General features: G+C 35.4%; 1 protein-coding gene across 2 annotated transcripts in view; it reads left to right on the top strand.

Moving 5' to 3' along the window:
* IPMK (inositol polyphosphate multikinase) overlaps positions 1–17,834 on the top strand; it is a 47,376-nt gene extending 29,542 nt beyond the window's left edge. For both annotated transcript variants that reach the window (XM_012762835.3, XM_012762834.3), the window contains exons 4-6: positions 3,076–3,248; positions 11,747–11,828; positions 14,396–17,834. In XM_012762835.3, the coding sequence (XP_012618289.1) occupies positions 3,076–3,248; positions 11,747–11,828; positions 14,396–15,018 (878 nt within the window). In that variant the 3' untranslated portion in view covers positions 15,019–17,834. The remainder of the gene's footprint in view (positions 1–3,075; positions 3,249–11,746; positions 11,829–14,395) is intronic.
* The last annotated feature ends 9,330 nt before the right edge of the window (positions 17,835–27,164 follow it).

Genomic DNA, 27,164 nt, shown 5'->3' with positions numbered 1-27,164 from the left:
TTCATGGTTGTTTGGTGATTTTAATCATATAAAACATGTCAAAAACCTGAAAATAAGATAAAGAAGAACACATTTGGCTAGTCTAAATAACATCATATAATACCCATGATACTTAGCCCTATTTACTGAAGGAATGACTCAATTTATTATAGCACGAGGAAGGCTGAGTCCAAAGTTCCACTAGGCAGTAGGAATGGGAAGGGCAAACACTCATTCATTCAGCAAACATTTATTGTGTTCCTTTAAGATGGGGAGTTTGCATTTGTATTTTCCTCTTTTCTAAGAAGAGAAGGTAGAAATAGGGATTTCATTTCCAGACTTGCTAAGTCTCTATCTGGCTTCTGTCACCTCTGCTTATCATAAAGAGTTTATTGTTTGTTTTTAATCACTACCAAATTGGTAGTGATTAATTCTATTAATATTTATTAATAGAAAATAATAACCCTTTGCTGGGATACAGATGCTGTGATAGTTAGCAGGGTTCACTCACTATCTTTATATTTCCATATAGCTTCACCACAGTGAGATTTTTGGAGTCTCTTGATTCTAAAGTAATGATAAATTAGTAAATGCCACGGATCTACTGTATTATAGTCTAATTAGATTTTTCTGATATTTGAAATGGAAGCCTTGTTACTGAAATTCTTATGCAACTATAGAGAGAGCATCTTTTTCCATCCCTTTTTCCTTCCCTTTTGCTTTGGAGATAGGAGGAGAGAATCTGAAGGGAATGGTCCTGTGCTGCTTTCTTCCCCATCTTCTCATACCATCCTGTAGTTATCTTTTATTTTTTATTTATTTAGAGACAGAGTCTCACTTTGTTGCTCAGGCTAGAGTGAGTGCCGTGGCATCAGCCTAGCTCACAGCGACCTCAATCTCCTGGGCTCAAGTGATCCTCCTGCCTCAGCCTTCCGAATAGCTGGGACTACAGGCATGCACCACCATGCCCGGCTAATTTTTTGTATGTATATTTTTAGTTGGCCAATTTATTTCTTTCTATTTTTAGTAGAGACGGGGTCTCGCTCTGGCTTAGGCTGGTTTCAAACTCCTGACTCCTGAAAGATCTGCCTGCCTCGGCCTCCCAGAGTGCTAGGATTACAGGCGTGAGCCACCACGTCCTGCCTGTAGTTATCTTTTAAACACAGAATTTCACCTACTTCTTCATAGTCAAAACCCTCCTCCCGTCTTCCTTTGTCGATGGGATAAAATTTATCTTTTACCCTTGAAGTAGAAGATTTATGTCTTTGAAATCTGAGGAGTTTAAAACTTTTTCAAGCCCTAGCTGGGTTGTTCTCATTTTTGGTTCAGCACAAATTTCTTTTTTTTTTTTTTTTAATTTAAAAAACTTATATTTAAAAAATATTTTTGTTTTGGGCCGGGCGCAGTGGCTCACGCCTGTAATCCTAGCACTCTGAGAGGCTGAGATGGGAGGATCACTTGAGGTCAGGAGTTTGAGACCAGCCTCAGCAAGAGTGAGACCCTATCTCTACTAAAAACAGAAAAAAAAAAAATTAGTCCAGCATGGTGGCACACACCTGTAGTCCCAGTTACTCTGGAAGTTGAGGCAGAGGATCGCTTGTGCCCAGGAGTTTGAGGTTGCTGTGAGCTAGGCTGATACCACAGCACTCTAGCCCGGGCAACAGAGTGAGACTGTGTCTCCTCACAAAAAGTTTATTTCTTTTTCTTCTAGCATTTAGGTCTTAAGCACAGACTTTCTGGTTGTAATTTAGTAACCATGCTAGTCTTGGTGGGACAGGGACAAAGAAAGGACATTAGAGGTTAAGGCTTCTCTTACCCTTAGTACCCTTTTATTTAGTTCAGAATATATATACATATATGTATTTATAAATATAAATATCTTCTCTAACATTATTTGTCATGGTGATAGACAGCAGGATATAATCTATTCTGTCTTTGATGAGAAGTTTTTAAGAGAAATGCTTCTTATAGATAACTTAAAAATCATGATCTTGGCCGGGCGAGGTTGCTCACACCTATAATCCTAGTACTCTGGGAGGCTCAGGCAGGCGGATTGCTCGAGGTCAGGAGTTCAAAACCAGCCTGAGCAAGAGCGAGACCCCTGTCTCTACTATAAATAGAAAGAAATTAATTGGCCAACTAATATATATAGAAAAAATTAGCCGGGCATGGTGGCGCATGCCTGTAGTCCCAGCTACTCGTGAGGCTGAGGGCAGCAGGATTGCTTGAGCCCAGGAGATTGAGGTTGCTGTGAGCTAGGCTGACGCCACAGCACTCTAGCCTGGGCAACAAATTGAGACTCTGTCTCAAAAAAAAAAAGAACAAATCATGATCTCATTCAAAACTTAGAGAAGATTCTTTTACCCAGGAGAGGGGGAAAGAATTTCTTTTCTTCTTTCCTCAGTGGCCCTGGACCCTTGCAGGTCAGCTGTATATGATAACTGGGGCTTTTATAATATTATACTTGAATCTCTATGTAAAGTTTCCTGTGGAAAGATGTATGCAGGCTGCCAAAGTGATTTATAGACCAACTTTTGAGGTTTGCTTGTATTCTAAAAAGCAAGATATTTGTTTTTTCCTTTTAAATTAGAAAGACTAGAATATGTGTTTGGCAGTGATCATCATTTGGATTGGTTTACCCTTTCCTAACCTTAACCTCTACTTCTGTTGTATTACTTTGTGGGAAGAATTTAGTTCTATTTCTAATTTTAAATGAAGAATAAATTTTAAAGAATTATTAAGATACTAAAAAGATCTGCTGAGGCATAGATAAAATAAATTATATTCAAAAGGGGAATTAATTCTGGAACAGCTTTGAAATAATCTCATTGCTTTTTTGATGTCCTTGGAAATGTTATATCTACTTCATACCTTTGCTTATGGTTGAATATTATTTAATTGTCTCTGTTAAGTGTTTATGATATTTATACTTTGTATAAATTTATTGGTCAGTCTTTTTTTCAGGTGGAATAATAATTGTCAACTAGACTTATTTTAACTTGTTTAAGGATTTCCTAACATTTTGTTTTCCCTTGGCACTTACTTAAGTAGTAATATATTTGCCTATTACTAATTAAGGTTTTTCTTTAATAACAGATTTATACCTAAAACTGGAAGATGTGACTCATAAATTTAATAAGCCCTGTATAATGGATGTAAAGATAGGGCGAAAAAGCTATGATCCTTTTGCCTCATCTGAGAAGATTCAGCAACAGGTCAGCAAGTACCCATTAATGGAAGAGATTGGGTTCTTGGTGCTTGGCATGAGGGTAAGAATGATTATTAGTATAATATAAAAATTTATCTTTGCATGTTTTTCCCTTGAAAATTATGAATGTCATTATAATGCTAATGTATCAGAAGACAATATATTTTGGAATTGGATTGTCTATGACTGCTCAATGTGTAAACTCTGAGGGCAGGAATTTTTATCTTTTTGTTTACTGATACATGATCAGTTTCTCAATAGTCCTGCCATAAAATAGGTTATTAATAAATAAATGAATGGATAGCTGAAACTCAAGACTGACTCTGGCAATTTTGTTTTAAAGAAGCCTTAATTTTAGGTGCAAAATAAATATTAAAAGCAAATGTGATATTATTTATGATTTTCCCATGAGAAAAGTGCTAAGTTTATATATTTAATGCCTTTTCTGTATTTTTAAAATAGAAAAGAGAAACTAAAAGTTAAGTTATTGTTTCAGATTTTGTGATTTAAAATATTTGCTTTATTTGCACACAGTTCGGTAGATGTGCAATTTGAGTTGGGCTAAGGTAGACAGTTCTTAGCTGATCTCAGCTAGAGTCCCTCATGTGGCCGCAGTCACCTGAAGACTCAGCTGGGGCTAGTGGTCTACAGTGACCTCATTCTCATGTTGGGAAGTTGGTACTAAGGGTCGACTGGGCCTTTTTCTATGTGGTCTTAACCGTCAGAAGGGTAGCTCAGGCTTTTTCATGTCGCAGCACCACATTCCAAGAAGGTAAGAACAGGAGCTACAAGGGTTCTTGAACTCACGGTCAGGAAGCTATTTGCTGTTCCTTCTGTGTAATTTTGTAGGTCACAGTCTAGCATATGGCCAGCCTAGATTGGTAGGGAGTAGGAATAGACTCCACTTCTGATGGTGGGGAAAGTGAAATCATAATTCCAGTAGCAATGTGCTTTAGTGTGGGAAGAATTGTTGAAGCCATTTTGCAAATAATATACCACAGTCAAGAAGTAATGGGGGGCCGGGTATGGTGGCTCACGCCTGTAATCCTAGCACTCTGGGAGGCTGAGGCGGGCAGATCGCTTGAGGTCAGGAGTTCGAAACCAGCCTGAGTGAGACCTCGTCTCTACTAAAAATAGAAAGAAATTAATTGACCAACTAAAAATATATATAGAAAAAATATGGGTGCATGCCTGTAGTCCCAGCTACTCGGGAGGCTGAGGCAGGAGGATCTCTTGAGCCCAGGAGATTGAGGTTGCTGTGAGCAAGGCTGATGCTACAGCACTCACTCTAGCCTAGGCAACAAAGTGAGTCTCTGTCTCAAAAACAACAACAACAAAAATAATGGGGAATAAAATCCTCTAAACAAATACTGTGTCTTCTAGATGTGTGGATGCAAAATTTGTGGATATTACCAAATGCTTGCTTACCTATATAAGCATAATGGGTAATTTTGAAATTCATGTAAGTTGATATATGGATTTTCCTTTTTGAGTTTTAAATAGGAGAGCTAATAGGAACCAATTATAGATAAATTGTTAGTGTGGTGGTAATAATAGCACAATTGAATTTGATACTCTAATTGTAAATACAATCAGAGAAATTGTTCAAGTAATTATTTTGTTTTGGAAAATTATAATTAAATGTGTGTATATAGAAAAGGAGAAAAGGTAATGGAATAATGTTAAAAACAAAACATTCCACAGGAATCTGAGCAACTATTAATATTTATTTTTTTTATTTTTATTTATTTATTTTTTTTTTTGAGACAGAGTCTCACTTTGTTGCCCAGGCTAGAGTGAGTGCCGTGGCGTCAGCCTAGCTCACAGCAACCTCAAACTCCTGGGCTCGAGTGATCCTTCTGCCTCAGCCTCCTGGGTAGCTGGGACTACAGGCATGCGCCACTATGCCCGGCTAATTTTTTTTATATATATATCAGTTGGCCAATTAATTTCTTTCTGTTTATAGTAGAGACGGGGTCTCGCTCTTGCTCAGGCTGGTTTTGAACTCCTGACCTCGAGCAATCCGCCCGCCTCGGCCTCCCAAGAGCTAGGATTACAGGCGTGAGCCACAGCGCCCGGCCAACTATTAATATTTAAACATCCACTGTTTTCAGTTGTCTCACCCTCCTACTTTCTGTCTCTTGGCAAATGACTTTGCCTTCTGCTTCAGAAAAAACAAAAGCCTCAGAATTTCCCTTAATTTCCTGATAAAAGATATATATATATCTTATATATATGATATATCTTATCATATATATATATATGTCTTCCTGATAATAGATGTATATACCTTACCTACAATTGCTTTTATTACTTCTTTATTCCTTCCTGTCACATTGAAGAATTTTCTGTCCTCCTGTCTAAGGATAGCCCTTCCCTATGCTGCTGGATCACTTTGCCTCTTACTCCTTCAAGAACCTGGTATTCTTTTTTTTTTTCTTTGCAACCATTCTGTTAAAACTAGTTTTAGAGCCATCTGTGTACTATAAAGTACATCAGTCTCAAGGAACCTGGTATTCTGTCTTGTCTTTATTATATCTTTAACTTCACTCTCTCTCTCTTTATTGGATCGTTTCCCTTTGTTTTAAATATGTTCAATTCACTCTCAATTTTTTAAAAAACAAAACATCAAAACCCCACCTTTATCCTGCTGTGCTCTCCAGCTGCACGTTTAACATGTCTACAACCGAACTGGTTACAACCGAACATGTTTACAACCGAACTGGTTATTTCTGTTTCCTTATTTCCCCACTATGTGTTCAGCCCATTCCAGTCTGGCTTCTGCCCCATCATGCTTGACTCCTCACTAAGTTCCCTAATGACACTTCCATGTCACTGATTGCAAATGGCATTGTTATTTGTGGAGTCTCATTTCTATTCCATTGATCTGTATTGTCTGTCCTTATGCCAGCACCACACTGTCTTGATTAAAGTAGCTTTGGGGTAAGTTTTGAATTGTGAGTTCTCCGACTTTGTTCTTGTTTTTCAGGGTTTTGGGGTTACGTTTTGTTTTTGTTTTGGGTTTTTTGGCTATTTTGGGTCCCTTATATTTCCACATGAATTTTAGGATCAGCTTGTCAGTTTCTGCAAAAAAATGCCAGGTAGGATTTTGGTAGGGATTGTAATGTTGGATGTGTAGATCAATTTGGGTTCCCTGTTTTTGTTTTCATACCTTCTTAAGATAGCACTTAATGTTTATAATTAGGTATTATGTACTTACCTGAGACATGATATGATTGAAGTGTAAAATAACAAATGATAATGAGTATAGGTTTAATTATACAATTCTAGAATATTAAAACTGAGAGATAAGCCATAGTAGTAGTGTTAGGATTAATTTTTTAAAATAGTTTATTTCTTTGGTGGGTGGTAAATTCATTTCCTTAATCCCAAAATTGTGTAAGTTGCAAGACTCACCATTGATTTAATAAAAAGATTTACTGAGATATGTATTATAAAAGAGGTAGAAACAAAAGAGAGCCTGTGAGAACAAGGGAGTCAAAAAAGGAGAGTGTTGAGTGATTTTGGAAAGGGTGGGTTTTTAAACTGGCAACAGAGGACAATAATATGTGGAAAACTACAAAGCAGAGCATATAGTGAAACAGGCGTTAGTGTAAGGTGGCTGGAGTATACTGTATACTTTAGAGGGTGTATGTATCTTAAAGGATCAGATTTAAAAGCATTTAGTATCAGCAACTTCCTTTGGGATTTAATAGTTTTTTCAAAGTGTCTTTGTGGATTAACTATTGTGTAAATTAAACATTTTTTGCACTTTGTATTGCCCTTGAAACATATGCTATTTAATTGTAGGAATTTATTATATTTATTTACCAAAAGAAAAGTAACTGAAATATAATTTGTAGAAATTCACATGAATTTTTTTAAAACATGTAATTCAGCATTTTAGATTATTTTATCTGTTTCAGTATATTTTGGCAACATCGTAAATTTTTTTTTATTTTTTTTTATTTATATTTTTTTTTCTTTTTACTGACAAGTCTTGCTTCTAAAACATCGTAAATTTTTGACAAAGAAATACTCTTTTAAGAGAAGTAGCATTTCCTAATTACTTGGAGAAAAAATACTTCTGTTTTTGATCTTTATTGATCACATTGTCTAAAACTCAAATTCATTCTTTTGTATTTCTTTTTTTTTTTTTTTTTTAGGCTATTTTCTTTACAATAGTTTGGGATAGTAACACTTCAGATTCCTCTGTCCCATACATTGATTTAATGTGAAATATATTTTGCTAAAGATGTTTGAATTTGGTTGCTCCTGACATTTTAAGTTCATATAAAATTAGCAAATCCTATGGTAAAATAGGGTCCAGGAAAAGCTGGAGTTTGCTTTTGCTTGTCACTCTGTTCTCCCACACACATCTCCCAGCTTTCTTTCCATTTAAAAAAATTAGATAACCAGTTTGCTACATATTTACATGTTTTCAGGGTGGGAGTGTAACTTTCGATTTACAAATATCTTTGCTGCTGACCAAGAGTGGACAGTGGGTAGAGATTGGAGAAACTCTCAGATCTCTTTCCATTCCAGCTTTAGTAAAGTGGGAATATCCAAACTCCTATTATGTTAATGTTTTGATCTCCTCTAATGAATCCCAAATGTTTTTAATGGTATCTAGAATGGTAAATCCTTCCCAGAAGATTTTCAATTTAGTTTGTCCAGATCCATCAGAGAAATTACTATCTATTGCAGCTATAGCTTAACAGAATGTATTTCTTAAATAATAAGACTTGAAAGTTGAAATTACTCCTTGATGCATGAACTGTAGAATGGATATTGTTTTAACAGGCATGAAAACAATATTAATCTTTTTATACATCTCTATCAGAGCTTTTGGGTGACCAGGTTCATTGTCAATGAACAGTAATATTTTGAAAGGAATCTTTTTTCCCTAAGCAGTAGGTCTCAACAGTGGGCTTAAAATATTCCGTAAACCATGCTATAAACAGATGTACTATCATTCAGGCTTTGTTGTTTCATTTATACAGCACAGTCAGAGTAGTTTCAGCATAATTCTTAAGAGCCCTAGGATTTTTGAAATGGTAAATGAGCATTGGCTTCAACTTAAAGTCACCAGCTGCTTTTGCCCCTAACAACAGCCTGTCCTTTGAAGCTAGACATTGACTCTCTAGCAATGAATCTTAGATGGCATTTTCTTCCGGTAGAGAGCTGTTTTGTCTACATTGAAAATCTGTTGTTTGTTGTAGTTTCATCAGTCATTTTAGCTAGATCTTCTGGATAGCTTGCAGCTTCTACATCATCAGCACTTGCTGCTTCACCTTGCACTTTTATGTTATGGAGATGGCTTCTTTTCTTAAACCTCATGAACCAACCTCTGCTAGCTTCCAAGTTCTCTTCTGCAGTTTCCTCACCTCTTTTAGCCTTCACAAAATTGAAGAGAGTTAAAGCCTTGCTGTGGATTGGATTTTGGCTTAAGGGAATGTTGTGGCTGGTTTGATCTTCTATCCTGACCACTAAAACTTTCTCTGTATCAGCAATTACTCTGTTTTGCTTTCTTATCATTTATGTGTTCACTGAAGTAGCACTTTTAATTTCCTCCAAGAACTCTTCTTTTGCATTCACAACTTAGCTGTTTGACACAAGAGGCCTAGCCTTCAGCCTGTCTCGGCTTTTGATGTGCCTTCCTCATTAAGCTTAATCATTTCTAACTTTTGATTTAAAGTGAGAGATGTGCAACTCTTCTTTTCATTTGAATGCTTAGAGACCATTATAGGGTTATTTATTGGCCTAATTTCAATAATGTGTCTCAGGGAATAGGGAAGTCCAAGGAAAGGGGTGGGGCAGGGAAGAAGGAACAGTCTGTAGAGCAGTCAGAACACACACATTTATCAATTAAATTCTCATCTTACATGGTTGTGGTTTGTGGTTCCCCAAAACAGTTATAATAGTAACAACAAAGATCACTGATCACAGATCACCATAGCAGATAAAATAATAATGAAAAAGTTTGAAATATTACAAGAACTACCAAAATGTGACATAGAGACACAAAGTAAGCACATGCTGTTGGGAAAATGGTGCCGATAGACTTAGTCGATGCAGAGTGCCACAAATCTTCAGTTTGTAAAAAATGTAGTATCTGTAAAACACAATAAAACAATATATGCCTGTACAATGAATAGTCTGCCTCTACACAGGATACTATATTATAGTTATTTTTTCCCCAATATATCCTTCCCAAGATGTTTTAAACACACAAATACTATATATGCATGTTCTTTTATTACAAAACCTACATTAAACACTGTTCTGTATCTTGGTTTTTTCTCCTTTATCCTGGAGATGTCTTCATAGTGGCATACTATTATTATATTGTAATTTAGCCAGTTCCCTTTGATGGATCCTTTGATTGTTGTCCTTTGCAGTTACAAATAACGTTACAGGGAGTAACCATAGACCTACCTCATTCTATCTTTGTGCTACCATATTTATGGGATGAGTTTTTAAAGGGGAGTCGCTGGACTTACGTACATTTATAATTTTGATAGATATTGGCAGTTTGCCTGATATACAGCAGTGGTTTTCAACCACAGGCAATTTTTCCCCCTAGGGAGACATTTGGCAATGTCTAGAGATGTTATTTGGTTGTCACAATGAGGGAGGAAGGGCTGTGCTCCTGGTATGTTTGAGAGCTGTTTGGTTTCCATGAACTCTTCAGACCCTTTGTTCATTTGTGTATAAGTATAAACATGCCTTTTGTTCCTCATATAAATTTCAAATAGTTCTTCTCTGGCAAAAACCCTGTAAACACATAGAAATGATAAATACTAAATACCCTGACTTGATCATTACACTTTCTGTGCATGTAAGAAAATATCACATGTACCCCATAAATATGTATAAATAATACATATCAAAAAAATTTACTATGAACATTTTAAAAACATATTGATGTGTTGGGAATTTCTGAGTTTTAGTTGGAAATGCCTACCCTGGCTATCAGTTATTCAAGAATTCTTCCATGTTTGGGGGGGTCCTTTTATTTTATACATTTTGATCATTGATACATTTGGAATTTATCGTGGCATAAGGTATTAGGTATTAATACAACTTATTTTTTTCCAAATTGCTACTTACTCAGACTAACACAATTTAATAAATAATGCATCTTTTCCCACTGAGTTAAAATCCCATTATCACATATTAAATTCTCACATGTATGTGATACTAAAATATGTTTTAATGTCCGGGAGGTTGGTAAGATCAGTCCCACCTTATTAATCTTATTTCAGTTTTTCCTGGCTCTTGTTTTTGTCTATGAACTTTAGGATTAGTTTACATAGTTAAAAAAAAAATGTTGGTGGTTTTATTATAATCTCATTTTAGTTATAGATTAATTTACATAGACATATTTTTTATGATGTTGAATCTTCTCTGAGAACATGAGTGTGTATCTTAGGAATATTTTAAAAGATGTGTTTTTATAGTTCTTTTACTTGGTTTATTTTTATGGATTTATTTTTGTTGCTTTTGTAAATGGTGTGTTTCAGTACATTTTCTAACTGGTTATTTGTATATATGAAAGCTTATTTTCTATTTACTAGTTTGTATTTAACCATCATTTCAAATTTTTATTGTTTGTTTTCATTTTTCAGTTGATTTTTCAGTGTACAACCATTGTCTACAAAGAGTAATAACTTTATTTCTGTCTTTCCAAATTATTATACCCCTAATTTCTTTCTCTTATTTATTTACATTTGCTAATAATTCTGGAACAAGATTAGATAATAATTTGATAAGAAGACATTGTAGTAGAATACTTTTTATAGAAGCTGCTTATATTTTTTTTATTTTTATTTTATTTTAGTGTATTATGGGGGTACAAGTGTTAAGGTTACTTATATTGCCCATGCCCCCCGCCCCCCTCAAGTAAGAGCTTTAAGCATGTCCATCCCCCAAACATTGCACTTCTTACTTGTTGTGGTTGTATATATATTTTAAAAGAAACGCTTCCTTATTTCCCCTTTATCATGTTAACTGCCATGTGACTTGTATTTAACTCATGCTAGTTTTGAGCACAAGGCTTGTGAAGCATATGTAACTCACATCTCTTCACCTTGGGAGCTGTGAGAACTATTTTCAAGTTGCTTATAACTTACGCACAGAAAACAATAAAAACTAACAAATTTTCATTAAATTAGGATCATTTTGTTTTTGAGGTTTTTATTCTATTTTTTTAATGAAACACTGTGGCCAAGGAAAAATATTTCTTTCTAGTGTGGCGGACAGTGTGTTAAACTTGAGGCTAACTTCTGGTGGATTGAGATAGATAATTTTTATCATATTGGAAATATTCATCTATCCTTATCACAAAGAGTTTTTTTTTTTTCATCATCAGTGGGTGTTAGATTTGTTAAATGCCTTTTCAGCATCCATTTGATATAACTTTATGATTATTTTCTTCTCAAATCTGTTAGAATGAATTATATGGATAGAGCTCATCCTTTACCCTTCAGTTGCTAGGATAAATACCACATGGTCAGGGAGCATTAGTGTTTTAATATTCACTGCTTTTTTTGACAGGTTTATCATGTTCATACTGATAGTTACGAGACACAAAACCAGCACTATGGAAGAAGCTTAACAAAAGAAACTATAAAGGATGGTAAGGATTAAAAAACTAATGCTTTTATTATTGGACTGTTAATTCTAAAGTTATTTCAGTTTTAATTCAATTCCTTTGGAATACTGATTCAATTGATAATAAAATTGTTTTTAAAATAAAACTTAGATTCTCAGAATTGGATTAATCATATTCACTGGTTCATGATACACCAAAACCATGGGTCCATGAATGGCTGTCTTTTATATTTTCACTTATTTCTTTTTTTTTTTTTTTTTTTTTTTTTGAGACAGAGTCTCACTTTATTGCCCAGGCTAGAGTGAGTGCCGTGGCATCAGTCTAGCTCACAGCAACCTCAAACTCCTGGCTCAAGCAATCCTCCTGCCTCAGCCTCCCAAGTAGCTGGGACTACAGGCATTCGCCACCATGCCCGGCTAATTTTTTGTATATATATATTAGTTGGCCAATTAATTTCTTTCTATTTATAATAGAGACGGGGGTCTCACTCTTGCTCAGGCTGGTTTCGAACTCCTGACCTCGAGCAATCCACCCGCCTCGGCCTCCCAGAGAGCTAGGATTACAGGCGTGAGCCACCGCGCCCGGCCTTATATTTTCACTTATTTCTTATTAATACACTTTTTAAAAAAATAACGAACATCGGCCGGGCACAGTGGCTCACGCCTGTAATCCTGGCACTCTGGGAGGCTGAGACGGGCGGATTGCTCGAGGTCAGGAGTTCAAAACCAGCCTGAGCAAGAGCGAGACCCTGTCTCTACTATAAATAGAAAGAAATTAATTGGCCAACTAATATGTATAGAAAAAATTAGCCGGGCATGGGTGGCGCATGCCTGTAGTCCCGGCTACTCGGGAGGCTGAGGCAGGAGGATTGCTTGAGCCCAGTTTGAGGTTGCTATGAGCTATGCTGATGCCACGGCACTCACTATAGCCTGGGCAACAAAGCGAGACTCTGTCTCAAAAATAAATAAATAATGAGCATCCATGAACCATCCATCTAGCTCAATACTAGAACTAGAGTTGTCTTTAAGTCTTTTTTTTTTTTTTTTTTTTTTTTTTAGACCGAGTCTCACTCTTTTGCCCAGGCTAGAGTGCCGTGGCATCAGCCTAGCTCACAGCAACCTCAAACTCCTGGGCTCAAGCAATCCTTCTGCCTCAGCCTCCCGAGTAGCTGGGACTGCAGGCATGTGCCACCATGCCCGGCTCATTTTTTCTATATATTTTTAGTTGGCCAATTAATTTCTTTCTATTTTAAGTAGAGACCGGGTGAGGGGGGTCTCACTCCTGCTCAGGCTGATTTCAAACTCCTGACCTTGAGCGATCCACCTGCCTTGGCCACCCAGAGTGCTAAGATTACAGGTGTGAGCCACCACTAAATCATTTTTAAAGTAAAGTAAATGTTATAGATCATGGTATATTAAAACTGCCTGTTACATAAGAGACTTAAAAATGTGTGTTGTAGCATATAATGTATTTTTACTAAAATTTCTATATATTACAAGCTTCTAGAGCTACATAATGAATAATCAAATGGCATTACACTGATTTAAATAACGTCTGTTAACATACATGCTTCTAAAATACTTGTGACCAAAATATTACAGAAGCAACAATATCCTAGATTCCTGGAAATAATATTATATTAGACATTTATTATTGAGAACAAATAAAAATTAGAAGAGTTATAGTTTGGTATTTGGTAATGGGTTGTTGATCCCATTAAAAATGATTTTAGCTGGGTATGGTGGCTCATGCTATAATCCCAGCTATTGGGGAGGCTGAGGCAGGAGGATTGCTTGAGCCCAGGAGTTCAAGACTATAGTGAGCTATGATCGCACCACTGTACTCCAGCGTGGGCAAAAGAGTGAGACTCCTTCACTTTAATAAAAATGGTTGTTGGCCCGGTGAAGTGGCTCATTCCTATAATCCTAGCATTTTGGGAGGCCAATGCTGGAAGATTGCTTGAGGCCAAGAGTTCAAGATCAGCCTGAGCAAATAAAGAAAATAGAAAAATTAGCTGGACATGTGGCATGTGCCTGTAGTTCCAGCTACTGAGGAGGCTGAAGGAGGAGGATCTCTTGAGCCCCAGCAGTTTGATGTTGCAGTGAGCTATGATGACGCTACCGCACTCTAGCCTGGGTGACAGAGTGAGACCCTGTCTCAAAAAAAAACCCAAAAATTACAATTTTACTCAAGGTTTTAGATTCGCTTTTAAATGTGATTTTAACAAACAAGTAACTTTACTATGAAATCCCTCACAATAGCAAATGGAGGAAATGTTGGAATCATATTTCTCAAGAGAATATATAGAGAGAACTAAACTACTAGTCTACCTGTAATAAATTTCCTTTTTGTCTAAATAGGATATTTCATATTACATTAGTGTCATTTAAATGCTTTCTAATAAGAGCATCTTCACTAAAAATTGTGATCTAAGTTCCTAATTTGACTAGAATTCTTAAAATTCTATAATTAACTGTTCACTTAATTTTAGAGGATGATGGAGAAAAATTCAGGAATTTGACCTACAATGAGTGTATTTCCCGTAGTTGTTTCATAATTTGATCATAATCCTAATATTATTCTTTCTATAGGTGTCTCCAGGTTTTTTCATAATGGGTTCTCCCTAAGAAAAGATGCTATTGCTGCCAGTATTCAGAAAATTAAGAAAATTCTGCAGTGGTTTGAAAGCCAGGAGCAGCTTAACTTCTACGCAAGTTCATTACTGTTTGTTTATGAAGGTTCATCTCAGCCAACCACTACAAAATCGCATGACAGAACTTTGGCAGAAAAGTTTTTGTCCAAAGGACAACTGTCAGAGACAGAAGTACTGGAATACAATAATAACTTTCATGTGTTAAGTTCCACAGCAAATGGAAAAATAGAAGCTTCAGTAGGCAAAAGCTTGTCCAAGATGTATGCTCGTCACAGAAGAATGTATTCAAAAAAGCATCACAGTCAGACTTCATTGAAAGTTGAAAATATGGAGCACGACAATGGGTGGAAAAGCATGTCACAGGAACATTTAAATGGAAATGTACTTTCCCAACTGGAAAAAGTTTTCTACCATCTTCCCACTGATTGCCAAGAGATTGCAGAAGTAGAAGTGCGAATGATCGATTTTGCGCATGTGTTCCCTAGCAACACAATAGATGAGGGATATGTGTATGGGCTAAAGCATTTAATTACTGTACTTCAAAGTATTTTAGACAATTGAATCCTTTGCAGTCTTTTTAAGGGGTGGGCCAGTCATAATGAAGAGCAGCAGTCAATATCTCTGTACCTGTAATGCTATGTACAAAATTTGTATGGTGAGTCAACATTTTATTTGTCTTTATACTTTTGAAAGAAAGGTTAACTTTTTTATAATCTTACTCAGGAAAACTAATTATTTGTTCAGTAGAAGACTATGAAGAATAAAGAAACTTAAGAATGTTAAGCAGGGATGTGGTGGTACTTGGCTTACACATTTAATTTGACTCAAGCAAAACGCAAACCATTATTTAGTCATTAAGAGTTTAGTTAGCTTTTTGTAGCCAATTTATCATGAAATCTCTGTCCACCCAACCTTGAGAATGAGCCATATCTAAACAATTGCTAAACTGTTAGAACACCAACAGAAATCTAGAAAGCACAGGTTGATGTCTGTTATTGCTATGTATGAAGTTATTAAAACTGGAGAAAATTCTACTTCAGAAATAAGTACTGTTTAGGTTTTGCATTAAAAGTTCAGACCAGCATATCAAAAGGTGCTTCTTAGTGAAATGATTTAAAATGTTGCATTCTAAAAGCAGGTTTTCCCTTTAATTTTCATTTTTATATATATTTCAAAATATTATACTTCATGAAAAAGATAATTGACATAAACAAAAACAACAGCAAAAATCTTAAAATTAAGGGCACTAATTATTCTCACCAGGGTTAGGAGAAGAAAGAAGTTATTTGTAAGAAACAAAATACTTTTCTTTTAAAATCTTTCATTTGTGAGAAAATCAGAATATGTATTTACTACATTGTGAACACTGGCATAAACTGTATAATACCTTTTTCTCTAACTGCATCATCAAAAAGGTGTATGATTGAAGCTTTGTTTATTTTTTTTAACTTTTATGTCCCCTTTTAAACAGTAGTATAAAATGTACATTGCTAAAAATAGTGTTTCTCAAAATTTTCTAAAATCAGTGGAAGACAGCATCCAATCATGTGTTATCAAAAGTACTATGTGTAAATTAGTGCATCATATAGGGTTTGGTATGTATCTAAATCCACCCTTCTATTTCACTCTTGTTCAAAACAGGTTTATATCGTATTCAACAGAGAAATTATAATGTATTTCATGGGGGCAAGGGGAATGTTACTTTTTCTGGAAAAATTAGATTTGTAAGTTTTATCTTTGTTTCATACCCACCACTTTTTAAAAAGTAACTAGTTATTTGTCATTGAAAACATTTAAAACTTTGAAAATGAATTTTCAAATACATTTGATGTTAATGCTGTCACTACTTGCACTTCAATTCACTCATATGTCTAAGTAGTTTAGCAGTTATGCCATTGTCCTGGAAAATGTTTTAGAATTGTGAATTATCAGACTTTTTTCCTCTTCTTTTCCTTCTAGAGTTACAAATTAAACTTCTGAATCCAGTTGCCTTTGTTGTGGTATGGAGAAAAATATTGTATTTTATGTTTATCTTACCTTCCCAGCTCTGTTTGGGAGTACTTTACAACTACCTGAGTCCAAACAAATGTACCAGATGCTTTGCGAATTCTATGCTTAGTAAATCAGTTAAACCAGAATAACTTTAAAAATTTTATGCATTTTATTCATAGCAAAGTTTGATTGCTTTTAAGTTTTCATTTACAATCAGTGTAAGAATTTTTCATAACGAATTCATATTTTTTTCCACTGTCTAAATGGGAATTGGCTACAGGTTTTTTTGGGTGAGAGTGGGAATGAATTTCAAGTCATGATTGACAGAAAAAAATTTTTAGTTTTACTTTTTTTTCTCTTACAAGTTGGACTTTTGTTATTTGGATAGTGGTTCAATAAATCTTAAGGTCAGATAATTTAACACTAGTTTGAATCTTAACAAGACAGGAGTCTTTTTTGTATGAGATGGTATCAGCCTATGTACAATGAATTTAATAAACAAGTATTATCAGATTTTTTTGCACATTTTAGCTCAATAAAGTCTGAATTAACTGTTCCAGATTTTCTTTATCTGTATTTGGAAATAATAGTTTTGTAAAATCAGTATCTTTTTGATACAATAGATCATACTTTGTTTTGTTTTAATAAAACAAGAAGCGCTTTTTATCTTTTGTTTTTCAGGGAAGGGATTAACATTTAATTCTGTGTTTACATTTTTTATCACTGTTATTCAATGCTCATTTTATGTTACTTTATAACTAAGTTTACATGTAACAGAATAAGTATCTGTTTATGTAATCTACATGTGAGTGTTTAAGTGTATAGTCCAGTCATTTAAGATTATGTTGAAATTTACCACTGCGGGGATGAATGATCACTATTCACGAAGCATAGTTAAACAGGTAAATATTTAAGAAATAAGCATAGTAAGGATATAGTTTGGGTTAATAGGATTATCTTAGTAATGTTTTTAGAGTATTTCTTATGAAATACACTCATTTAAAAAGGACTTTAAAAAAAAAAGGACTTTAAGAAATTGTGGATGTGAATAATACATTTCTCTAATAAAAATTTAAATTGTATAATAGTTTTATAATAAAGTATTTACATTGATATTTTAATATGGATGGAAGTTGCATAGATTCAAATAAATTAAAATCAATGATAAATGCTAAATATTTTATCTAAATAGTTTTTCAAGAAACAAGTTATGAAAATGTGTATATTAAATGGCTCTAACGTGGAGCTTGTGGTATTTCAACTCAGTATTTGTTTTATGTGTCTGGAGAGATTGTACTTACTTTGCCTCTTTACACTACAATTGGCTATTTTGGGGCTCTAGATTATGTTCAACTGAATAAGAACTTTTTTTCTGAATTTCGATTGAGTATAATTTAGTATTTTATAACTTCCAAGATGATATTCTTCATATCATATCTATAAAGTCTGTCAAATTTATAACATCATTTAAGAAAAAAGAATTTCCATAGGTATTTCAGTTGCAATTTTTATGTTTCATGAGACTGAAAATGTTTGTTTCTAGGGTTTAGACTATTATAGAAGACTAGGGTGAAAGAAAATGGTAGAGCAACGAAGGAATTTTATTGGCGAAATTACAGAAATCGTGTCCACTATTATAAAGCATTGGCATCATTTTAGTACATTTTCTCTTAGCAGTTTGGCATTTTATACTTTAAAACTTGATTTACTTTAAAAGTTGTTTACAATGCTTTGTAATTATCTTTCTTATCCAGTGCCTTTAACCTTGATTTGATACATTTATAGTCTCAGTTATTTTATTACATCCTGTAATGTTTTCATAGCCTAGGAGAGACCAATTTCTTTTTAAAAATTGTATCAATCTGGTTATCTAAAGAGGTAGCAGTTTGCTTTGGGAAAACAAGTAGGGTTGCCTTTGGAGGTCAGACTTCTCAGTTCATTCAAAAATATTTATTGGATGTATACCACTTGCCAGGCATTTTTAGCCCCCCATTATAAAGTGTGAACCAATCAGACAAGGCCCTAACCATTGGTCACATTCTGTCTAGAAGGGGTGGGGTTGGGAGCTTAATTAAAAGAGATATAGAGAAATATGCATTTGAAGATATTAAAGATAACTATCATTTGAGTTTGTGTAAAGATAAAGTAATAAGTATTGAGATGAAGCAAACAATAGGTTAGAAATAGTATTTCGCAGCATTGTAATCTCTATTTGACTTCTGAGTTTGAGTAATAGTTATAAATAGCATTCAAAGAGCCTTAATTTTTCATTTTTCTTTTTGGTAAAGGTACGTTTACTTAGATTGTCCATTTAGAGTAGTGTTTAACATAACATCACTGTGAAAACATTACATATTCACAAGCAAGTTAACTGCATATTTTTTAGTGTATTTTATAATGTAGTACAAAATATGTTAGGCCTCCATCTTATCTTCAAATCACTGGTATTTTAAATTTGACAATTATATTGTTACTAAAATACTTACTATTTTAGGAAAGGGCCTCCATCTTTTTTTGAGTTAATATTTAAATTCTCCTTACTTAATAGCCTCTGGTAAGTGGAAATAGTACTCATGCAATTAAACAAATCAGTATATGCTTTTGAGAATTTTTAAATTTTGTCATCGTTGGGGTTAAACTTTGGCCTGGTGTTCGCTTACAGTATATATTAACAGTTTATGAAGTGAAATAGTCTTAAGTATGATGTATGATGCACCTGCATATAAATGAAAATGGTGTGCACAAAGACACTTTACTATGGGAACTATACTGGAAGATTTATGAAAGCATGTGAAATTGCACCTAAAATTGTGTTATTAGTGACTATAAGCAGCAATGCTTAATTTATTGTACTTGATGAATGAATGTACTTAGTCTAGTCATTTACTTTGGTTTAAATGTCTAAATAATGTCTTTAGTTTTTGGGTTTTTTTTAATGTGTTTGTAATTTGTACTATTGGGGGGTATTCTTGGACTGCAGGGGTTATTGTCGATGTGTGATTTGTGTTTTTTATTTTATAGAATCATCTAATGTGATACTGATTTTTATAATTGATATTTAGATAATTCTAATAACTGTATATTTGACAACCTATTAAAATGTTTTACATTGGAGCTTTTTTTCATTAATTGTAACATGCTAACAAACTCATAGTGGTTTAAAAATAACTCATTCAATAAATACTTGAGTACATGTTATATACCAGAAACTGTAGGAATTATCAGAGACTCAAAGATGATTAAGACAGGGGTGTTAGTAGAAAGAAGCCCACACATTGGAAATGACAAAGTAGGAAAATTATTTAGAATGCATATTTATTTTTTCTATCATATGAACTAAAGTCTTTGGAATCAACCTGGTAGAAGTGGACAATAGGAGAAACAAATTGACGTGGCTGTGAAAATATATACTATAATTTTAAAACTTAAGAAGTAGGTAAGATTTTTTGTGTGTGCTTGAAATTTCATGAGTCAGTTACCTAATCAGGGGCCAAGTTTTTCTTTTCATTATTAATTTGAAAAAGGGCACTGTTGAATACTTTCTCTTTTGCTAGGCACTATATTTGACTTTGGTGATTTTTAAAAGTTGAGTAAGATTTAGTGCCTGTTCTCAAGATGTATACTGCCTGGTTAAGAGAGAAAATGTAGGATAAAAATGTAAATGTGGGATAAAAATGTTACTGGAGTTAATTAATTGATACTTCTCAATATCCAGCAGGATTGTGAAGAGAGGGGACCCCATTCTAATAGCATGCAAGAGGTGGAAGAGGGTGTTTCATAAGATCATAGTGCTCAAGAAGCCAGTATTGAATTCCCCCTTAATGCCTGCTTCTGGGCCTATGCCATGGGGAAGAGCAATACTAAGTGAAGTAGTTTCGTTCTCTGTTCTGGTTAAGACTGGCTGCCTAACTGTTGAAAATAACAGAGAATCCCACTGCCATAGTCCCCAAGTTATAGCTAAGTTTAAAAACTAAATAAACGCTGAAGGGAAATAAAAGTGAGCATAATCGCTCAGAATTTGGTTTAAATGCAGATTGTGATTAAGTAAGCCTGGATAGGTCTGTGATGCTGATGGTCCATGGACCACACTTTGAGTAGCAAGATTTCCAAAAAGGTGGTGGTGGTTGGGTGTGCAGTAGAACTTGGACCACTTTGAGCACAGACCCAACCAGAGCTGTTTGAAGGCCAAGAGAATTCTGGCAACTGAGAAAAAAAATGGGTTAGAATATGAGAGGACACAGCCAGCAATGGCCATTCTCAATTAGAAGAAAAGTTCATCACCTATGTCAGGACATTAAAGCCTACCTCCTGCGACAGATTTTGGGAGTCTTGTAATAATAGACTTGTCATTTATTTGTGGCATTATCCTTTTTTTTTTTTTTCTGGGTGAACGTAAACTATTTTGCCAATCTAAGAAAACATTATGCTTAATTATGTTGTATTTGCCATCTGACAACATTCAACAGATGCGTTGGACATAAATGATATGGTACAATTGGTTCAGATGCCCTGAAATGTTGAAAATCAAATCTGTATGTTTCTAAAAGAAGTTAGGAAGGCCTTTAAAATTATTATTTAATACAAGTTAATATAATTTGACAAAGTGCCTTGGGATGGACACAAGGAAAATGATCAATGTGGAACCCTCACATGGACATTTGTTAGTCTATGAAGAGAGAAACAGTATCACCTAATATGTTTTGAAGATCATAAACTTATGATGAATAGGCTTAATCCATAGCTTATGGGGCTTGGATCCTGTTCAAAAAGCATTCTCATATTTGTAAAGAAACTGTAATACCATAGCTTTTAGCTCTCATCAGTCTTAATTTCCATTTTCCACTCCCTGTAGTCATTGGCCTTAACCCACTCAGGTTATGTCAGAGGCAGAGGACAATCTAAGTAAAAGACTAGATGGACCACTCTGTCAGCCATTATTTCTGCGTAACATCTCAAAATGTAAGCGGCTTAAACAACCCCCTTTATTCTTTGTATGGGTCTACAAGGCGGCTGGGTGGTTCTGCTGCTCCTGGCTGATGTTGACTTACTCCTGTGTCTACAATTAGCTGGCAGGTCATGGGGGAACTGGGGATGGGATAATGTGTCTCTTCCATCCTTTCAGCAGGGTAGCCCAGGCAGTTCTCTTAGGTGTAATAGGGGTCCAAGAGAACAAGCTAAACATGCAAACAGGTTTCAAGCTTCTGTTTGAGTTAAGTTTGCGGCTGTTGCCAAGTCCAGAGTGAGCAAGGGAGAGCACTGAAGAAGGTCAGGACACAGGGAGGCCACAGTGGAATCAACCACAGGCTCCATCATCAGGTTAGCTCACAGAGCACCAGCAAAGTGAGTCTTTTTTTTTCTTTTTCTTTCTTTTTTTTTTTTTTTTGAGACAGAGTCTCGCTTTGTTGCCCAGGCTAGAGTGAGTGCCGTGACGTCAGCCTCGCTCACAGCAACCTCAAACTCCTGGGCTCAAACGATCCTCCTGCCTCAGCCTCCTGAGTAGCTGGGACTACAGGCATGCGCCACTGTGCCCAGCTAATTTTTTCTATCTATATTAATTAGTTGGCCAATTAATTTCTTTCTATTTATAGTAGAGACGGAGTCTCACTCTTGCTCAGGCTGGTTTCGAACTCCTGACCTTGAGCAATCCACCTGCCTCGGCCTCCCAGAGTGCTAGGATTACAGGCGTGAGCCACTGCGCCCGGCCTTCTTTTTTGTGATTGTCACCCACAAGCAGAAAAGTGAGTCTTGTTCTGGTTCATGGCTTCATCAGGCAGCAATGTCAGAACAAGTGAGACAATGTGGGTATTTAATCTGCAGATCAGAACGGAGGCAGCAGGACAAGCAGCATATGCAAATTTAAAAATCCCTTGTCTTTTTTTTTTTTTCTTTCTTTCATCTGGGTTTCCATCCATTATGTCTCCTAGGTAGAACTCACTAAACAGTCTCACAATGTTGCCATCTTCCATTTAAATTTCCATGTTAGAGTTAAGAGACTAGTTTGGTATCCTAAGCAATCCTTATTCATGACCTTCCTTGGTGATAAATGTCAGTTGATTTTTCTTCCAGGTGTGCACAAACTGTTATGTTTCTATGACAAATTATACAAAAATGCATACCTTTTATTATGTATTAGAGACATCAGTTCACCAGTTGATATTAAAACTATCTCAGTTGTTAGGTGCAGGGGCTACTTAATTCCAAAATACTATTTGAATTTGAATGTGTTGTTTTATTGTCAGGTTAACTGGATTTTCATTCCTCTAAATCAGAATTTCACATTAATTCATTGTCGTTTTTTCCCTATTATTTTTTTCTATTGTTAGTGTATCATATACCAGGAAGGGTGAAAGAGAAATGCGTGTTTATTTATAATTTCCCTTTCCCATGCATTTCCCATTCATGTTCCCTAGGGGAGATACCATTATGGTTTTCACTCTTTTAATTTGTTTTAATGTATTTCTTGGGTATAATAAAACTAGTCAGTCTTCTTTTTCAAATGACAACATCTAGCCCTCTTGACTTACACGAATCAGTCAGTGGGTTTATCCCTAATTTCTAGTTTCTAGATTTATAGTAATTCTGCCTCATCTCAAGTAGGATGACTAATCAGACTTGTGCTCAGTAACTACACAAATGTGTGCTATGCAGCTTTTCCAGGCTAATTTTTACTTTTTCTTTATAGCTTTTGTGGAGACCTTGCTTTCAAAAAAGGGCTGAACTATTTGACTCTGAAATATGATATTCTTTTGAGATGAAGCCATAAATAGCAGATAACATATTAGAAGCTTCCACATAACAAAATCTGCAAATAACCAAAGTGTATTTCAAGTTATCACAATGTTCTTAAACTGTTTATAGTAATTCTTCCAAAAGATATTGCACAATTCCTTATATTTTCAGAAGGAGATACTAAATGTCAGTGGTGGCTGTTTTTTTTCCCCCAAAAGTAGATATCTTTGGGCCAGGAGGTGATAAATGTTCTGTAGCCACTTCCAGAGTCATTCTTAGTCCTGCCTCCTTCCTTCACCAAAACAAGGCAAACTCCTCTGAAGTACCTGCTGTCACGCCCTACTGCAGCCATCTATTCACAGCCCCTCCAATGACATGAACTATGGTACACCTGGCTTACATGTGTGCTCCACACCCGTTTCTAAAGTTGTTCTCAGTGATTTCTATGTACACATAGGTTTTTCCAACACCCTGACCTATCAGTCCCTGACCTCACTTCCAAAGGTTTTGTTCTCCTATCCTACTTCAGCCACTCATTCTTACGGACACACCCTAGACATTACTGATTACTATTCCACTCTGACTATCTCCTCCTACACTTTCAACTCCCTCTCTTTACGGTTAGGGCAACTTATTTTTTCCCCCACCAGGATGCAGTACATTGGTCCTAACCTTTGTGCTGTCCATCATCTTCATGCTATTATTTTAGTCCTCAAACAATTTGGATTCAAAGTCCTTCATTATAGCTGCTCTCATACATATGGCCACAAACTCCCTAGCCCTCTTCCCTCCATCATATTCTAGAAAACTTGAACCCTGATTTTCTTCCTTTTTCCATCAACTCAATACATGTAACTTAGAGATGAAAATCGTTGAAGAAAAGAACAGCCATTTAACTGGTATCACTTGAAATCTATGAGTTCAGACTCCAAATGGTCTCGATACTGTCCAGGCAATCCTACCACACTTCCCAAACCAATTCCGTCCACCATTCTTCCAGAGAGCTGGTTCTCCATGCCTCCTCCCACATCCTCTCTTAGTCCATGATTTTATTTTTTCACTAAGAAAATGGTAGTAATCCAAAGAACTTTCACATCACCTCACCCTCAAATCTAAGTCTACATCCATACATTTTTTTCCTTCCTACTGTTATAATGGGTGAACATTGCCAATTTCTGTGCGAACCCAACTCTACTGCTGCCCTTTAGATCCAATACATTCTCATACATCAAATACGTTCTAGTGACTTCCCCCATACTCCTACATCTTCCACCCCATTTCTTGGCTCCTTTTCTAGCAAAATTCCTCAACCTATTTCCAATTCTCCTCCTATTCCCTCTTAACCCACTCCAATCCGCCTTTCCCACCCCCAGCCCCACCACCCTACCCTCATCCACAGAAACAGTTCTTGTCAAGGCCACTAACAACCTCTATATTATTAAATCTGAAGTTCAGTTCTCATCATTTTACATAACATAATAGCATTTGACACAGTTGATCACACTCTCCTTTATAAATGTCCTCGGTTTTCCTCTGGCTGTGTTGCCATCTCACTCTCTTTTTTACTCCAACCTCTTGTCTTCTCAGCCTCTTGTTGAATAGTTTTCTTTTCACAAACCAGTGAGTCCTGGTTTTTCTCTGAACATCAGTCTTCTCTTTTATGTAATAATTCTTTAGGTCAGGTTCTCAAATCTATTAGACATAACTTTTAATAACAAATATTTTATAAAACCATATTTGCTATCCTGAATCACAACTTAATAGATAATATGATCTATTCACACATATGAGTTTTATAACCCGATACCCAAAAGTCAAAGAAGAACTAAATAAATGGAGACTATATCAGGTTTATGAATTGGAAGACTCGATGTTTTTAAGATGTTAATTTTATTACCAAAATGATCTATAAATTTAACACAATCCTAGCAGAATTTTTCTTCTTAGAAATCCACAATCTGATTCTAGAATCTGTATGGAAGGGCAAAGGAAATAGAATAGCCAAAACAATTTTGAAAAAGAATGAAGTTGTAGGATTCTCACTACCAGATTTCAAGATTCATTATAAAGCTATGGGAAAAAAGAAAAAAAAGACACTGTGATATTTGGAGAATAGATAAAACACACAGATAAATGGAACAGAATAGAAAGTTTAGAAGTAGACCCAGACAAATATGATTTATCTTTTTTAACAGCTTTATTAATTTATATACAATAAATTGCATGTATTTGAAATGTACAATTTGAAAAATTTTGATATATGCATACATTCTTGAAACTGTTGCAATAATCAAGAAAATGAACATATTAATCAATTCTAAAAAGTTTCTTGTGCCCTTTGATAACCCCTCCTGCTGTCCCTCCTCCCCATTTCCTCTTTCTACCTCCATTCCCAGACAAATACTGATCTGCTTTCAAGTACATACATTAGTTTGAATTTTCATTATTCCTATGTTTTCTATATGACTTCTTTCTCAAGGCATAATTGTTTTGAGATTCATTCTTATAGTCACATGTATCAATAGTTCATTTCTTTTCATTGCTTAGTAGAATTCTATATATAGTATACACACACACACACCACAATTTGTTTATTTATTGACCTGTTGATAGAAATTTGGATTGTTTCCAGTGTCTGACTACCATAATGAAGCTACTATTAACTTTTGTGTACAATTCTTTTTGGTTTTTTTTGAGACACAGTCTCACTCTGTTGCCCAGGCTAGAGTACCGTGGCATCAGCCTAGCTCAGAGCAACCTCAAACTCCTGGGCTTAAGCGATCCTCCTGCCTCAGCCTCCTGAGTAGCTGGGACTTCAGGCATGTACCACCATGCCTGACTAATTTTTTCTATATATTTTTAGTTGTCCAGCTAATTTCTTTTTACTTTTAATAGAGACTGGGTCTCACTCTTGCTCAGGCTGATCTCGAACTCCTGAGCTCAAACGATCCTCCTGTTTCGGCCTCCTGGAGTGCTAGGATTACAGGTGTGAACAATGCTTTTTTTTCTTATGTAAAACATTTTCATGCTAAAATTTATTTTTCTTCCAATTCTCACTGGGTAGATGGGAAAGCTTGTGACCAAATAGTTTAACAGCTTTGCCGAAGGTATCAGGAACTTGGGTACAAACCCAGACACACCATAATTCAAAGAGAGTCAAGTTCTTCACATTATTAGGGATACGCCAAGGCATACTAGTTATTTTTTCTAAACTAAGAGAGGGTATTAATTACATTGTAAGAAAAGTTTTAATGGAGTTTCTGTAATTTAGTGGCCTCTCTTCTAGTGAAAATATTTTGACCTTATATAATGAATGGTCCAGTGTGTTCTCATAAAACAGTAGCATCATAAAAAAAAAAGACCTTAAATAGTAATTGAACCAAAATAGAAAAAAAAAATTAGGTTGTATTTCCACATCTGTAAAAGTTCTATCTTGTAATGAAGAAATGAGCTGCTTCTGCATAAAAATTTGCAATTTGAGTGTTACTATAGCCATTTTCAGCCTTTTCCCCTCTTCATTGTTACACGGTCTCTGTGTTTCCCAGAGTGCTAGATTATAGGCGTGAGCCACCATGCCCAGTCTAGAATACATTCCTTTTTTTTTTTTTACTTTATTTTTCTTTATTTTTTGTTTCTCAGCAAAACTAACAAAATGAAGGACTAGAATACATTCTTTTTTTTTTTTTTGAGACAGTTTCGCTTTGTTGCCCAGGCTAGAGTGAGTGCCATGGTGTCAGCCTAGCTCACAGCAACCTCAAACTCCTGGGCTCAAGCAATCCTCCTGCCTCAGCCTCCCCAGTAGCTGGGGACTACAGGCATGCACCACCATGCCCGGCTAATTTTTTCTACATATATTAGTTGACCAATTAATTTCTTTCTATTTATAGTAGAGACGGGGTCTTGCTCTTGCTCAGGCTGGTTTCGAACTCCTGACCTTGAGCGATCTACCTGCCTCGGCCTCCCAGTGTGCTGGGATTACAGGCGTG

Source organism: Microcebus murinus, chromosome 14 (genome assembly GCF_040939455.1).
Source record: "Microcebus murinus isolate Inina chromosome 14, M.murinus_Inina_mat1.0, whole genome shotgun sequence".
In the NCBI taxonomy this organism is placed as follows: Eukaryota; Metazoa; Chordata; class Mammalia; order Primates; family Cheirogaleidae; genus Microcebus; species Microcebus murinus.
This window is presented reverse-complemented; position numbering and strand designations above follow the sequence as displayed.